Here is a 16,934-nt window from a genome sequence, read left to right on the forward strand (position 1 = left end):
TTACTTCATATATATAACGATCTGAAAGTGTAACCTTTACCGAGCTGTAAGACACCAGACATATGAAATCAGTAGCAACTTTCCTTATACAGGGCAACTTCAGGAAACTTTGAAAGTCTAAAACCCTAGTACTCAAAGTGCGGGTCTCGGCCCCAATCCTTTTTAGGGTCACCCAAATGAAAGAAACTTGAGGGTCTCCAAAAACATCAGAAGAGAAAAGAAATTGTCTATATTTATGGGGAAAAAAGTCTTGGAACATAAATTACTTCAAAAACTTGCAAAATAAAATTTTTGCAGAAAGCATCCTTAATCATATAAATATTTCTCAAAGGTGGCTCACAAACACTCCCGCCTGCTGGAGGGTCACCAAGGCGGGGAAGGAGAAAACTGGGGTCACCAAGTAAAAGAAATTTGTATACCCATCTCTTCACTTGTTCTTTTGTAAATTAGGTTGCTTTCTTTGTAAAGCGCCTTGAGCAGTGACTTTTGTCTACTGATTTGACGCTATATAAGTCTCATTTATTATTATTATTATTAATATTATTATTATTATTATAATTGTACCAGGGGTCTACAAGATAATTCCTCAATTATTAGATTTCTGGATATCCCTTCTACCCACATAGCATGACAAATAGATGTAGCATAATTGATTCACTGTAGGCTACTACTGCACATCTGAGTATACTAACATGCTAAGTTGATAATCCTGGTGAAGGAGCGATAATTAAGCCACATATGACGACAAACCAGATGACATATGCATTCTTTACATCCTAATCACTGTTTTGGTTCTCAGATGCTCCTTAGTGAGCTGTGACGTCTGCAAAGTATCTTTTGACACCGTTACAGGCGTCAAGCTGTGTGGATATATTCCATATGAGTATCAACGTGTCGTATGAGCATGCTATTTGAATCACTTAATAAAACTGTGTGGTTCCGTCGAAAAATCTTGGGCACTGAAACTATACCTGTGAACATGGAAACCTATAACACTAGGCTGAGTAGGCTCCCTCCATCTATCTTTCTCTCTGTTTAAACTACACAGCAGTTGCTAGGTGTAAACCATCTCGTAATAATCAAACAACAAACATAGATGACTTTCATGATGATATTTCATCAAGTTGAGGGTCTGGGTAACCTTTACAACAGCATGCTATAAATACTTGAATAAACAAAACTTTAAATGTTAATTCTTCCTATCTACAGTTACAGGCCACCTAGAAATTCGGGCTATTTACTGGCTATATTTATTGCCAGTGAAGTTTGCCATTTGCCAGAAGAGGAACAAAAGGCACTGGTACCCCAACCAGTAGACATCAAGAACTATGAACACATGGTAAGTCAGTTAACAGGTTACATCAGTCACCGAATCTGCTTGATATCTGTGTCCAACATAAGCCCTGTACATATTACTAGATATTATCAGCAACTTAATTAACAATATATTCTCACCTATGTTGTACAGTAATTTATGAAATTGCCAGTGACAAACTTGACTTTAGTCAGCTAGATTTATTAAAGCACTGGGTTTATTTTAGCAAGTAGTTAAAACTTGTAAAATTCTAGGCCTGATCATGCTGTTGGACATTTCTTTAGTAACTAGTAAGTACTGAAATTTTACTTCAATGAGTGTAGAAATTAACAAGATTTAACAGGATTTAATGATTTGGCATTTACTTTGTCTGCAACAACAGAAATAAGATGAATAAGAAAACACTACTGGAGATGTAAAATACGACCGTTACATATATGAGTCATGGTACACTTTGTGCCAATTTCAAGATATCAACATCTAATGTTGATCCATTTTGTGTACCAAGTAGTGAACTTGGAGTAAGCAGGTCTCATGTAATACTGTGGATGCATGACCCTAAAGAAAATTTGCAATATCTAATACTGCTGCACATCAAATTTTCTGCTTCACGTTTGGAAGCACCACAGTAAATGAATAGGTCTGGTATTTGGTATTTATCAACAACTTCATATTAAAACTATAGTGTGAAATTAGATTAATACTATTGAGTGAAAAATAGATTAAACCTATAAAATGAAAACTAGATTAAAATTATAGAGTGAAAAATAGATTAAAACTATCATGTAAAGTAGATTAAAACTATAGAGTGAAAAAATAGATTAAAATTATAGAGTGAAAACTAGATTAAAACTATAGAGTGAATGGTAGCTTAAAACTATAGAGTGAAAATAGTTTAAACCTATAGAGTGAAAACTAGATTAAAACTATAGAGTGAAAACTAGATTAAAACTATAGAGTGAAAAATCGATTAAAACTATCATGTTAAGTAGATTAAAACTATAGAGTTAACAAATTGATTAATCTTAAAGAGTGAAAAATTGATTAAACCCATAGAGTTAATAGATTAAACCTAAAGAGGGAAAAATATATTAAAACTAAAGAGTGGAAATTACATTAAATTATAGAGTGAAATATAGATTGAAACTAAACAATATTTGCCAATGTGTATAATATGCAACATTAAGCATACTTGGTAAACTAACATACTGTTCATTCCTGAACACCACACAGAATCACTAGCATACAGTATAGTACATTTTAAGTCTTCAGTTAGCAAACAGTGCATTCTTAATATTGATCACTAATGTACAGTGTGACTGTGTGAGTATATTGTTTTCCATGGTACCTCTCCAGTTTATATGAGGGAGAGTTTTATTAGAGTATGTACTTTTAATTTTCAACTTCCCAAAATTAAAACGCACAGTGCTGGGTCTTTTCATTACAATGCAATTAAAAACTGGAACAGGCTACCTGAAAACATAAAATCCATCCTGCTGAAATACAATTTTAAAAAAGATGCCAAAGCCTACCTTTTAAATCATATGAATGTCTAGCTTGTAAATATCTTTCTTGCTTTTTATTTTTTACAGTGTTTGATTGCATGTTTTACATGTTTTAATAGTAAATTTCTTATCTTATGTATATTTAAGGTTATAAGGACACCTTTGGAAATAAGCTTTTAAGGTTATCCTCGGCATGTTATTTTCTTTTTGATGCATTTAAGTATATTTAATTCTTGTATTTTAAATGTTTCTCTATATGTGCAATTTTTTTTATGTAGATGAAGAATAATTTGCTGAATAAAATAAAATAAAATCATAACAGACTTCAGTCGTAGATACAGTAGATAGTGTGTTTAAAGCACTTCAAGACTGTCATAGGTATTCCCAGCCATTACTTCATCACTAGCAAATTTTATTCCTAGCTTTGGGTAACATCCAGCTCATTTCGACATTTCATAAAATACTGTCATATATTATCTGCCTTTAAGTAGCAAATTCACACAATTTATTCAGTCTTCACTTAAATGCAATGTGTTTAAAATTAAAAGGCAAAAGCATGAAAGCAACTTTACAAAACCAGTTAATGGAATGTTGAGATATTATCTGCAAAAAGGCATTTAATTTTCTTTTTTTTTTCTTTTCTTTCTTTTTCGCCAACTAGATAAAGCAGCATTGTTTATCTATAAGGAGCAAATGTCAGATTTAATTAATTAGCTACTATATGTTTGAGTGTCAAATGATAGTACTGAATGATAATGACTACCCTGTACATATGCCATGAAAATTGAAGAATCAGTGTAAGGTAGTCATTGCACATGTTATGTATGAGGCACTGGTCACCCAGAGATAATGGATGATACTTGCTAGTACAGTACAAAGAACATACATAGGGTTTTGGACTAATTGTTGCTAGTGCAGTAAGTCAAAAGACAAGTAAACCAAAGCATCATCTTACTACCGTTACTGATAGATTGTTGGGGTAAAGGAAATGCCTCCATACGTCTATACTAAAAATTCCTTATTCATCTGGTATATATATAAATGTCAGTATATTGTTGGCAGACCCCTTGGGATTTCAAGAACCCAATTTTTCAAGGGACAAATGCAGACACCTTTGACCTCACAAACCCATTTTTTTTGTAGCAGGCCTCTCTCCCCACCCCCAAAGGATATGTGGATCCAAGATTGAGAATGGCAAAGGATGCATGAAGTTGGTGGCAGCAAAATAAAAAAGGTCCGCAAAGTTTCACTTTTCTCACCTTGTTTCAAGAAGAATTTCTGAATTCCTTGAAAGACAAACATACACATTTCTTACATTCAGTATTTATTCTAAACTTAAAACAAACTACCTTTTGAAAATCGATAACATCTAATCAAGCCAAAACAAAACTCTCCCAGGGCAAGTTCCTTCACCTGGTTGTCTAAGATGACTAAATTTCTGTTTGAACAACCAAACTCAGCTTTGGAGGATGTTCGGCTGATGACTAGTTGTTAACACCAAATTCATATTGCACTGTAACTCAATTCCCCCAAATAGGTCAAATAAAAAACTGCTTTTGCCCTCCAACTCTGTTGAACATACTGAAATAAAACAAATATAAGTGAAAGGCCTATAACTGGACCATCTCCCCCACCCCCACCCTCCCAACCCTCCACCGAAGGTAAGTTTTAATGGTCAAAATCTTATGTTCTATTAACAAAACCCACACATCTCTCCTACAGTGTACAGTGTCTTCTGATCAATGAAGATATAAGAAAAATATGATGTGAATATAAAAACACAATTCAATTTCAAGGAGAGATTCTGCAGAGATTCTGCTACTTGTTACATCAACTCCAGGACTTACAAAACAAAAACTGAGCAAAGCATCTTCAATGGCATATTAGCATATAAAATTCTGAAGATAAAACTGATAATATTTGCTATGAGACTACTTGGTGACTTTTATTCTCAAAGAATGAAACATAAACACATCCAATTAAAACTAATTTAAAGACCCATAGCATTACCCTTTCTTTCTGATCATCCTTCCTCCCCTCCCACCTATCCCTCCCCCCCCCCAACCCATTTTTGACGTTTGTTTATTTTTCATTAACATCTGACATTCATAAAAGCTCATTTTAATTTAAGTGCCAACTACAATTTATTTCTAATTGTAAGTTACCTTTCACATCTGAGTCAGTTGTTCAAATGGTTCATCAAATGGTTCCACATTGTTCAAATTAAAAGTCTCTTACCTTTCCAATGTATCTCCTTGGCCTAGTTGACCCATGGTACCTCTTCCCCAACTCCACACCTCTGTTTGTAGAAGTGGATCGTCAAACACATCGTCATACTGTGACTTAAATGGCGAAAGGTCTGCTTCCACTGAGACACTGCTGTGTCTCGTAGTGATGGCTGGTATAGACCTATGAGATCCCATACTCCCAGGGACCATGGCTTTCAAATTTCCCAAGAAGCTACTCTGAGGACTCACTATCCTCTCGATACCGGAAACGAGCATCCTGGGAACGAAATTGAAAATTTTATCCCTGGATGATGTTCTCTGTCCGTGAGGTAAAGAGCTCACTAACTTGACTGGTCTCATTTGCCGAAGAAGAAACTGCTTGGCGGAAGTGTCCAGAGGAAGTCTCTTCGATGAACTGCTGGATGCCGACAGATCGCAGGGTCGGCTCGGTTGGTCATTCCGTTCTTCCTTGAAAGACACGTCGACTTCGTCCATATCCGTCTCTCTGAGTATCTCGGTATCCGCCTGCGATGCTGCAAACCCTTCATCCTCTAGCGTGTAAGTACCTTGGCTGGCGTTATCATCGTCGGACGTACGTTCCTTCAGTTCTTTGATCGCATTCTGCTTCTTTGGCACAATAGAAATGTCGAGACTATCGGGGGAAATGCTCTTCACGCTAGAGAGCACACTCTTCTTGTCATGAATACAAATGTGGTTATCTGTCACTACCAGGGTGTCCCCTTCTTCGTGCACTGAGAACGCATCCTCGTCGCAGGCAATACAGACACTGGAATCGCCATCCTCTTCCGTATCGTTCGACTGGAGACTCGACGTTTTCAACGTTTTGATCTTTTGCACGATAGCTAGACTGTAAGTACTACCGCAGGATATTTTTAAGACGTTCCTACCGCAAAAGGCATCCAGTTTTTGAGGCGTTGCGACTACGCTGTTCCCCGTACCACATCCCAGCTGTGGGCCAGTGCCCCATGCCCAAACCTGACCCTGATTGGTCAAGGCTAACGTATGTGTATCACCACAGCTTATTTGAGTCACGACCGGGTCACAAGTCTCATCAGCTAACGTGACCAAGTTTGGCGTGTTCACTTTCTCCTCTGTGGTACCGCATTGACCCTTCGCTGAGTTCCCCCAGCAGAAGACGATACCATCAGCACATACCACACTGGTATGGTCACCGCCGCAGACCACATCAGTCACATTCTCTCCTTTCAACCCACTCACCAAGACAGGTTTCTTTGTCACATCAGTGAATTTTCCGTGACCAAGCTGTCCATATTCACCTGACCCAGAGCAGTACACTGCATGGTCAGACGTCAGGAATGCTATGTGCTGATTACCAAGAGATATTTTGACTACATCTTTTTTGTTAAAGATATCAAAGCCAGTTGGTACTGTTGAAGAGAGGAAGCCCTTCCAGGTATATGGCTTTGATTGAAATTTTGCCAGCTCTCTTTTCTCATCATTGAGCTTTTCCCTGAAACAGAAAACAATTGCACATTGAGACAGCTTTAACAAGGTGGTGAAAAATCCTGTGTAAGAATTAAAGATTGCGTAGAACTATTGTAGGCAGAAACTTTCAAAATAGTCAACAGTGAATACAAAGAAACAAAACAAAAAATTCTCACTTTCACAAAAAGGGAGGCAATCACTGTTGTTACATTTTGACCATGAAGACCATTCTGTTTGTAAGACATTAATCTACTTGTAACAGCTTTATAAAACTGACAAAAATTTGACAACATGTATGTTAAACATATAACATACTGCGTTACAGCAACCCTTTTAAAATGGAATGAAAATCAAAGGAAACTACAGAATCACTTAGACCATCCAGAGATTTGGATTCTTACCCATTTTCTGCCATAGTACTTAATTTTGTCTAAAGACCTCATCCAGCTATGTGGTATTGTACTTTCTGAAAGTCTCGTCCAATTCTACACATATTTGGCAAATCTAAACCATCTCATTTCTGAAACAAGAAATAGAAACAGTAAAAGCATTTCAATTTTTTTGTCAGAAAGTCTTAATTCTGAGTGCTAGGACTGATCTGGCAGTCCCTTTGTGCATTTACTTAAGATTTTACTTCGATTACAATATCTCTGATGTGAAAGTACTGCAAGCCAACATGTCATTGATAGGCCTTTGGGCCTAACTTTAGAATCAGTACCATATGATGAATGGGAAAGCTTACTTCGAATCAGCAGAATAAGGTTAGGCATTAGGAAGTAGGGGTTAGGGAGTAGGGTTAGGGTTAGGGGTTAAGGAGTAGGGTTAAGAAGTAGGGAATAGGGTTAGGCGTTAGGAAGTAGGGTCGAATGGTACGGATTCTAAATTAGTACCGGCCTTTGCCCTAACATTTTGGTTGACAGGTTTTGCTTATGCTATAACTGTAAAAAGTAATGGCCTTAACTTGATCCATCAGTAGGCTAAGATAAATTTTTACAGCCTAATAGTATAGTAAAGGCTTCATAATTGACGCACCCCCGTAATTGACGCACCTTCAATTACTACTAGCAACGATATAGCAGCCCAATTAAACTTTTTGCAGTCAAGCAGAATTACATATTTCATGAGTTTGAATCCATTTCAGCTATTTGCTGACCAAATTGTGGTACTTTTTAAGCTTTTAACACCCACCCCCTAGTTTTGCATGTATTTTGGGCATTTGGAAATCTTACAACCTAAAAATAACCAACATTTCCTCAATATGATAACACTTCTCTGTGGGACCTGACCTGTCTAAGCTTAGAGGCTCAGAGCATAGCAAACATCATCTAAAGTCAATGGATGTATACTAAGGCCTACACTACAGTTAGCTTATCGACGAATGTGTCAAATTAGGGGTATGAAAGAACTTGACACGACAGACATTTTGTGTTCAAATTATGCTCAATTGTACGGTGCATAAGTACAGAACCTTAAATATTTTGAGATCATAACATTTCTGAGGAACTACTCATATGAAAAACACATACAGTTGAGTGATTTGGATTTTTCCTTCATAGACATCGTTGATTAAATCCTTAAGTGCGTCAATTATGAGCCCACCATGCTACTACTAGGCTGGGCCTAGTTAAATTAGCTCATATTCGTAACAGTTTAAACTTAACACCATTCATTACGATTACAAGTACTTAGGCTTAGGCCTACTACTTGAAAATGTTCAACCCTAACTTTGATGTTAACTGGTCTCACTGCCCTTAATTATGCCAGACCTAGCCGTAGAAGTACTTGCATTGATGCAAGTTCTACTAGGCCTGGTACAGTAACCTAGAGCTAGGAGGTGAGCCTAGGCCTACCAGAAGTTAAGATAGGCCTAGGCCTAATTTGGACTATGCCGACGTTAGTGTGAACCGAACCCGCCGGCCTATATTATCGTCAAGGGCATAGAAAACGTTTACGAAATATATAGCAAAGATGTTTACATTCTAAATAACGATACCGTTGATATATCGCACACCGGCTAATACTTTATTATGCAGAATTGTGATACTCAGTTTATTCCAATGCACAATGGTGAGGCAGGCTGTGACAGCAGGCGACAGGGTGTTGCTGTATTTTACTCGATGCCGCACACAGAACAAACCACCCAGTGCAAAAATGAGATCGACATGATCATAACAACAACGCACGATCATATGGTGTCACACAGCCAAGTAAGAAATATTGGATGCTATGGCAAGCCAAATGTGCAGCTAATCATGGTCACACAGATTTATCGACCGACAAACCTGGATAATCAACCGAATACGATAACTACCGAATGTTAATCCTTACTTGTTTATCAAAATCAATTGGTATGAACATATAATAAATGTCATAGGAAACTAAAAGAAATGTCCATCGAGGTTTAGGAAATTTAGGAAGGTTATTAAGACTGAAAAACATCTCGGTTCTGAGAGGGTTTTGAATAATTGAATTATTTGCTTGAGTCGGTCGGTTATGATATCGAAAACTGTCAAATATTTAACTTGAGACAAGTGTTATAAGCATTGAAATAAGTTTCGAGGATTTGCGGTAGGATCCCTGATTGAAACTCTCCTCCTGCGTGATTTCTCTCCGTATAAACTCTACAAAATTGAGATATAGCTAAACCCATAATAATCGTCCTACACCCCTCCATGGAAAAGACTGACCAATTAAAACTAGATTATACTATTTGCGGGGAAAGTGTATACAATACATTTGTACTCTTTATTTCTAGTATGTGTCGCGTATTTAACAAATCCATGGAAATCTCCCAATTGTTGCTGTTGTTGTTCTTCTTCTTCGACTATGTTAATGTTCATGACATGTGACGGTAATTAGACGCTAGTGTACAGTCAGTACATACAGCTGCGGTCAATACCCACAGCACAGTGTACACACGGTACAGCGATGGACATCTCAGGTCCAGCTAAAGATAACAAGGTATCACGTTTCATTACTGTCTGCATTTTGTAGCGACACGAACAAAACGTCATTTGCAAGCAAAAGAAAGTTAACTTTTTCAGGTGGCCGCACGTGGCTTGGGGCGAGTCTTCAATGCCTTTAACACATTCAAATACATATACTTTTTCACAGAGACTGTATAAGCTTTTGGCTGAAATACAGTACGACTCGAAATTTCTAGGTACGTCAAATTCAGGGCTTGAATGGAAATATTCATGGAACTATTAGCCACATCAGAACAGTTACTCGTTTTTTTCACTTCATCCCTCACCCCTCCCACTTCCTCTTCCCCTTCCCTTACCTGAACCGTCTTGGTAATAACCTAGAGAAATTCATTCATGACACATTGGTAAAAAGACCAAATTTATTGAAATGATGAAACAGCTATTTTGACAGCCATTTTAAAATTCATAAACTCAGTCCTACACAATACCTCCTTACGCCAACCCCCACCCTCCCTCTCCAGTATGTCCTACGAAAACACACCACCAATTAACAGGGTGGACACTCAACTCAATTTTGAAAATCTCAAACCATTGAACTCGAATAAGTTGTGAGTTTGAAGAGAAGCAACTGAGAGTTACAAGTTCAAAACAGGCGGTTCATCTTTAATTACTGGGTGAATTATTTATAAATCGATACCTATTCAATCCGTATCTTGGTATATGTTTGAGTCTCAGTTGCATGTAATTAAAAAGTAGCTTTACGACTCTACCCGCGATTTTACATTGCCGCCCTCTATTTTAGAAGTGCCGCTCTAAATAAGGATTTTTTTTTCTCAATACGGTATCCTCGATAATCACTCCTGAACCCTTTTCTGGCTAAATAACGGACACACGTCTTTATCCTCTATCTGCCACCACAGGTGTGCACAAATGGGGGAGGGAAATATCTCCACGTTATGGTAGTCAGTAGAGGGGAACAATATTCAGTCTATGGATTATTTGATATTCAGCTGGGGAAGAATAGAGACAACTCCCCGGGCCCAGATTGGCCTTCCACAACAGATCATGTGCTTATCATGTGCTATATCAGTCAGTAGAATTTAGCCTATCCTCCCCGCCCCTCCGATCACTCTCCCCTGGCAACATACACACCTGTACAAAGTTTAAATCCTGTGTTCGTCACTGCCCGTTACTTCAACGTGTTCGGCGACAAACAGGTATAAACTATACTGTGAAATCCTTATAACTGCAAACTACAGATACCTCGGCGGGGATTGTATTATAAGTACATTAATTGTTTACAAAAATAATAAATTGTCAACAAATACGCATCTCTTTAATTAAAGGCTTATTAATTCAATAAAGCTTTATTCATCGAAAATGAATCGACATTTCAACATTTTCCCCATTCGATGGCACCAGCATTCTAGAAAAGTATCGTCAGCCATTTGCAAACTCGAGGCAAGTCGTTGAGGAGGCCTGATCGATTGACCTATTTATTGTTTAAAAGTATGGGGTGAAAATATTTCAAACTTATCAAATATCTCACGAGGACAAGCCTACGTTTGCTTAGTTTTATCATTCTAAACCGAGGATAACTAGTTGATGTAGACTATTTCCGTCAGTTTCAATACCAGTTTTCTAGAACGTTGGAGGGCTAACTTAGCGTCCCCTGGATTTATGCGAAGGGTTTCGCCTTGCCTTATAACTAATTAACCTTTTCCCTTATGTATACCTTTTTTAGAAATACATACTAGTCATTTAATTAACTTCTGCACCGATATAGTGTTATTGCTTTCGCTCTTTCTCAATCTTCCGTTGTCATGTATCACGTCTTGAGAAGTTTATGGTATATTGGGTTCATAGATTGTCGTCAGGGAATCTATATCAGGCCATGCTATGGAAAAATAGCAATGACAGCTGTCTGTCGCGGTTCCTAGATACATTAAAGACTCTAGGGAATCTTAGGGCAGATAAACGAATGACACTGGTACGTTGAAGATACCTATAACGTATATGTTGGGCTTTAACTTAGTTTGTGAAATTTGGCCTGAGGGACAAGATGGTTGGCCATAGTTTGGGGTATTGCTAAAACCTGTGCTTTTGTTATATAAACTAATGGCCTTATGGCTAGTACTGGGTAACTGCCCTTCTGGGTCTACCACACTGATTTAGGCCTATAGATCATTTACCAAGTGTATAGCGTCGTCGGCATCGACCGCCGGTACATACGGTGACTCTTGTTAGTGTAGATCAGTGGTATTAAATTATTGACCGTCTGGTCGTGAACACTGGTTTGTTACAAGAGCAACAACCACGTGAGTACTACCATTTCAGTAGTTGCTGCAATTAATCTACAACTGTGAATTTCACCAATAATTAACTTACTTAGGCCTAACTGTACTTCCAATTGCGAAGTATTCTTTGCCTTCTGAATTACGTTAGCTTTTACGAACTTGAAATTTAACTTTAGCCTAGGCTCTAACCTAACTCAGGTTTATTTTCTAATAGCCTACACTTGTTTTCACTAAGGCTAGCCTATAACGTTAGGCCTAGGTTACGCCCCTATATTTCTACGTTAGGCACCACTATTGATGGAATTTGAACGTCCTAAGCTAACCAACTTGTTTAGCATGCAAATTACCGATAGGCTCAGAAGTAGTTCCAACTCAATACATTTCACCAATTCAACATTTTGCAACAAAATGGTAAATTGATTACTTGAAAATCCTGTCAATTCAAAATTTTGCATTAGCCTAAAATGATTAACCTAACTAGACTAGCCTAGGCTAGGCTATGTTAAATTTTAGTTAAAGTTAAACTCAGCTAGGCTAGGGTCCTACTCAGTCCTAGGCCTAACTTATTTTAAGTTAATAAATAGTTAAGATAGGAAGTTTGGCCTAAGCAATTAAGAAAATAGATCTTGATATTTTGAAGGCAACACAAGTACGAAATATTTTCGAACCATTTTTTGTTTGTTTTTTGCATCGGCCTAAGTAAAAGGTTTTAAATAAGGTTTGCCTCAGCTAGGTCTTTGCCAAACACTAGCCCTAAGCACTTGCCCTAGGCTGGCCTAAGAAGAGTAACATAGTTCACATGTAACCAATAAGGCAATTCACATGGTTTTTACCCTGTGTATAATAACAGCAGAAATAACATCTTTGCATCTCCCTGCTTAATATAAGTTGAAACTTGCCATCTGGAAAGTGGAATTTCTATAAAATGCTGACTCAAAAGTGCTATGGCTAGCCTAGCCTATTTAGACCTAGACCAATGTACACAGTTTTGCATTCCATGTTTTGTCAGAGATTTTATCACATTGATTTTGTATTGAAGCTTGAATGTCCTTGATAATGTTGAATAAAAAGTAGTCACAAGTGTAGGACTAGCCAAGGCCAAGTGAAGTAAAGTAAAAAGAAAACATACAACGTGAGTCCATAAACTAAGCCTTAAAAGTTTGAAATCATGCCTAAGGCAAATGATAACACATTTCAGTTCATGAAAGTATCATTCATTAAGTATGTAGTGACTGATAACATGTATGATAACATATCACACAGGCAGAACGATATCCATTACCTATCACTATGAAACCCTGGATGCTTCTTGTAGGCCACACAATAAGAAAGTTTAGAATCAAAAGGTCAGATAAGCAGATTGAACAACATCTTAATTGCCATGGCTTTAGCATTCACACATGGAAGCACCAAGTGAATTTCTTTTAGTGCAATAGTATGGTGTAAAAGTTGGATTAATCTGACGCTAAGCTTTCAAATGCTGAGTTGTATGCACACTTGGTTCCTAACGTCTGGTGGGTGAGGTTGCCTCTGTATATGTGCAATACTAATGTTCATCAGTATATGATGAATGTATAGTGCTGTAGTTACAAAATAGCAGAAAATCTTTTCATTTAGAAAAGAAAAAGGAATGAGGTAAGTCTGTGCATCCTCTCTCTGTTGCCTTTGCTTTATTTATAAGCTCTTGATTGACAGTTACTAGAGGCATGCATTCTTGTGTATGATAACTTTTGTTTTTTATCATCTCAGAAAATATAAATGTGAGGTCACCAAAAGAGAAAAATGTATTTTGACTTAAGTACTTTGCCATGATAAATCAAGTTTCTGCAAGTTCATCAAATTCCTCATGTAGGCAGTTTGCCATTTGTAAAAAATGGTATCTTTTCACATTTATTGCAAAATTAAATTTGCACACAGCACCAGTATTTTTTATTATGTTAAATAATTGTCAAAATAATTACATCTCTATTTTGAGCTATAAATTATTGCTGAAATAGCTTTGTAGTAAGTGTAAAATTCATCATTGCTACAATGGTTAGTTCTTAGCTTATATTTTGCATAACTTGTTATTTTATTAATTGTTGTAATATTGAAAATTTGCAGCAAATACCTATTTCTGCTTTTATGAAAGAAAGTAAATCATTTGTTGCAAATTGAGGACATGCTAATGATCCTAGAGTATAGTGTCTAAAAAACAAATTAAAAATCTCTAAAATTTTCAACTTTGAGGTGTACCTATTAACAAATTTTTCTTCAAATGGTAACAAGATTTTACCTAAATCACTAAAAAAAGAAAGAAAAAAAGAAATGGCTGCTAAGCTTTAAAGTGTAAAAACATTATATAAATCATTCCTCAAAGATTTACACTGATTGTCATTGTACCTAGTACATATGTTTGCAATATATTAAAGAAAATTTTATTTCTGTTCAATATTTGAATTTAGATAAAATTATTCATTGTTGTTGTTCATAGTTTTGATCTGTAAAGTGAACCCTTATTTCCCCCTTTTCCCCCTTTCGTTCCATCTTAACGAATATGTATACTTAGAAGGCTGAATTAGCTTAGCTAATTAGAATCCTAATTAAATTAGAACAACTATATCAGGATGGATACAATTGAGACTCGGACTATTTTGTCATGATTAATTAATATCAGGAACACTTCATCACAGGGGTCTACTTTTGTTCATGATAATGGCAAATGTGATTTTGCTTAGTTGACTTTAATTACCTCAAGATTTTTCAAAGGTTGGATAGTTGTGGCAAGCAACAAGGTGGCTATTAATAAATATGAATGTTTCTCACAGTATGTATTCAGTTGAAATTGATCAGGTATTAAAAAGCAAACTGCTCTTTAAAATCATCAATTCTTTTTTTTTTTAAAAAGGAAAAAAAAAAGAGATGAGGAACAGAAACTTAAGTATTTTCAATACTTTTTGATAAACAAAATTCAAAAACTGTTTTAATTATGATACAAAATTTTTAATTCTTAATTATTCCATGACAATCCAATAGAATTATGTGACTTTTTAAACAATATTTGCACCTTTTATGCATTTCTGGATAGAACATGGTGTTAAAATGCCCTTTGAAATTTTGACCTCATTCAATATCCACGAAGAATGCATTGAAATCTCCAGAAAAATAGCTTGTAAAATTGATGTAGTACCTAAATTAGAGGTAGGGGAGGATGAGGCATGGTGTTTCAATTTGATCATTCAACGATTGTTGTTCATTCGTGAACATCACTAGGATACACCTCCCCTGTGATCGAGGCTCATGAGTCACACTGCCAGGAATTTATTTATCGATGGTTTTGTTTCCGGCTCTCCCAAGATGATGATGATTAAGATGAGGATGGGAAAGGTTTTGATTAGTCAGGCAATGGCAGTAATGATGATTACTTTTGTTTCATTGAGACTGTTAAAACTTTATTTTGGTTGGAGATGTAACAATGTTTACAATGTCCAGTGTGTTAGTACACAAGAATAGCAGTCTCTCACCATGTGGGTTGTATTGCAGTATTGCAATAAAGGGCCAGAGGGATAAATATACCACCCTTGGAAATTGTAGTGCTCTTGGCTGCAAAGCAAATAATAAATTTGACATGATTGATTCTGCTTGTTTTGGTAAGACTTCAAGTAAGTCTGAGTATGAGGTTTAATAACATTGTTTACTATGTAATACATACACTGCTTTACTGTGGCATAGGGATCTTTTTATAAGAAAATGCTACATGGGAAGGCAGCTACAGAATTGTTTGGAGTAAAAGATTCAGTCCTAGAAAGCAAAATAATATGCATTAAAGAAGATAGTTTGATTCACTGATGCCTCAAATCTTATTTCAAGTTAGAATATGTTACTTTAGAGTGATTGCAATTATGACGTGATTGCAATTATTACGTGTGATGTGTCATTAGATTTGGGGGTCTGGCAAAAGTGATTCTTTGGATGGTAAGGAAGGAGTTGTATTTTGAGTGTGATTATAACAATATTATCCACATTTACATTTGGGATCAGAGCCCGCTCTGGCTTTAAGGTAACCTTAATTGATTTGATCCTCCGTGCTTTTACATTACACCAATGCTCTAAATTGGACCCCATCCTCCTGATCTGTTAACAGAATGTTGAGGTTTGTTTACTAGGAAAACAAATAAGGTAAGTCATATGTGATGTGCAGTTATTTCTGCATATTTACATTACGGATCAGATCCCATGCTTGGTGTTCTGCACATAAAAAAATATGTTAAACCATATATGACTTGTGATGCGCAGTCCTTCTATTGAACCCACTACTATTACAGCATGTTACATCACACGCTTAACATACAACAACCGTAGTTTAAAATCAAGTCTGATCCCTGGTGAACTCTGAACTGCGTTTACCCAAGGGGATGTCAATCCCAATTGAAAAGTGGGGGGGGGGGCAATAATGACTGAACATGGATAATACTGAAGGAGTGTGCCTTGGTGTAAAGCCTTTATCGGGTGGGGTCCAGGGGCCACCTTAGGGCCCCTGATGGGGTCCAGGATGAACCCTTCAGAAAGTGGAGGACCAGAGAACATGTCCTCCCCCCCTCCCCACGATTGGCGCCCCTGGTTTACGCTACAGTTTATCTCAAGGTTTGATCCTGCATGGATTCTAGTCTTTGGCAGGGTTCAAATTGTGGAGTCTGATCTTTCTTTACAAATTAGACCCCAAGAACTGCCTGTAAAGGTGATGACTAATGAACCATTCTGGTATCATTTTATAACACACTATCAGTTCGGGTGTTCCCCCTGACCAATGGTAATCAATCCTATATAAATGTTGCACCGTTTCTCTAAAAAATTCACCAAAGCAGAATCTGATTTCCACTTAATATTATTTTCTTCTATTTACTCACAAAAAAAAAATAGCGAATTGTTTACAGGTATTGATTGCCCTGAGTTGGTTATACCAAGATATGTTGGGTTATTGTTTGCCTCAAAAATTCCTGAAAAATAAGATAAAACAAACTTTCATTTTCTCTTCTCTGATATAGGTTACTCCATTCACACCCTTAGGTCACATGTAGACCATCACCCAGTCTCTATTTTGATTGAACTTTGCTTTTTTTGTTGTTGCTGTTTACAGGTATTGCCCTGAGTTGGTTATACCAAAATATGATGGGCTATTGGTTGCCTCAAAAATTCCTGAAAAATAAGCTAAAACA

General features: G+C 36.7%; 2 protein-coding genes across 7 annotated transcripts in view; one reads left to right on the top strand and one right to left on the bottom strand.

Annotated features, from left to right (window-relative positions):
• The window catches only part of LOC139964936 (alsin-like), a 49,218-nt gene extending 40,550 nt beyond the window's left edge, over positions 1-8,668 (bottom strand). For 3 of the 6 annotated variants that reach the window (XM_071967028.1, XM_071967026.1, XM_071967023.1), the window contains exons 1-4: positions 8,492-8,668; positions 6,917-7,035; positions 5,059-6,540; positions 4,080-4,106 (exon numbers count right to left, since the gene is read on the bottom strand). In XM_071967028.1, coding sequence (XP_071823129.1) covers positions 4,080-4,106; positions 5,059-6,540; positions 6,917-6,930 — 1,523 coding nt within the window. In that variant the 5' untranslated portion in view covers positions 6,931-7,035; positions 8,492-8,668. The remainder of the gene's footprint in view (positions 1-4,079; positions 4,107-5,058; positions 6,541-6,916; positions 7,036-8,491) is intronic. The other 3 variants (XM_071967024.1, XM_071967029.1, XM_071967027.1) reach the window with 3 other exon arrangements.
• A 2,971-nt stretch (positions 8,669-11,639) lies between these two features.
• The window catches only part of LOC139964946 (uncharacterized), a 182,035-nt gene continuing 176,740 nt past the window's right edge, over positions 11,640-16,934 (top strand). The window contains exon 1 of the mRNA XM_071967049.1: positions 11,640-11,760. The gene's annotated coding sequence lies outside the window, so the exon portion shown is untranslated. The remainder of the gene's footprint in view (positions 11,761-16,934) is intronic.

The sequence above is a fragment of the Apostichopus japonicus genome, chromosome 23, assembly GCF_037975245.1.
Source record: "Apostichopus japonicus isolate 1M-3 chromosome 23, ASM3797524v1, whole genome shotgun sequence".
NCBI classification, from domain to species: domain Eukaryota; kingdom Metazoa; phylum Echinodermata; class Holothuroidea; order Aspidochirotida; family Stichopodidae; genus Apostichopus; species Apostichopus japonicus.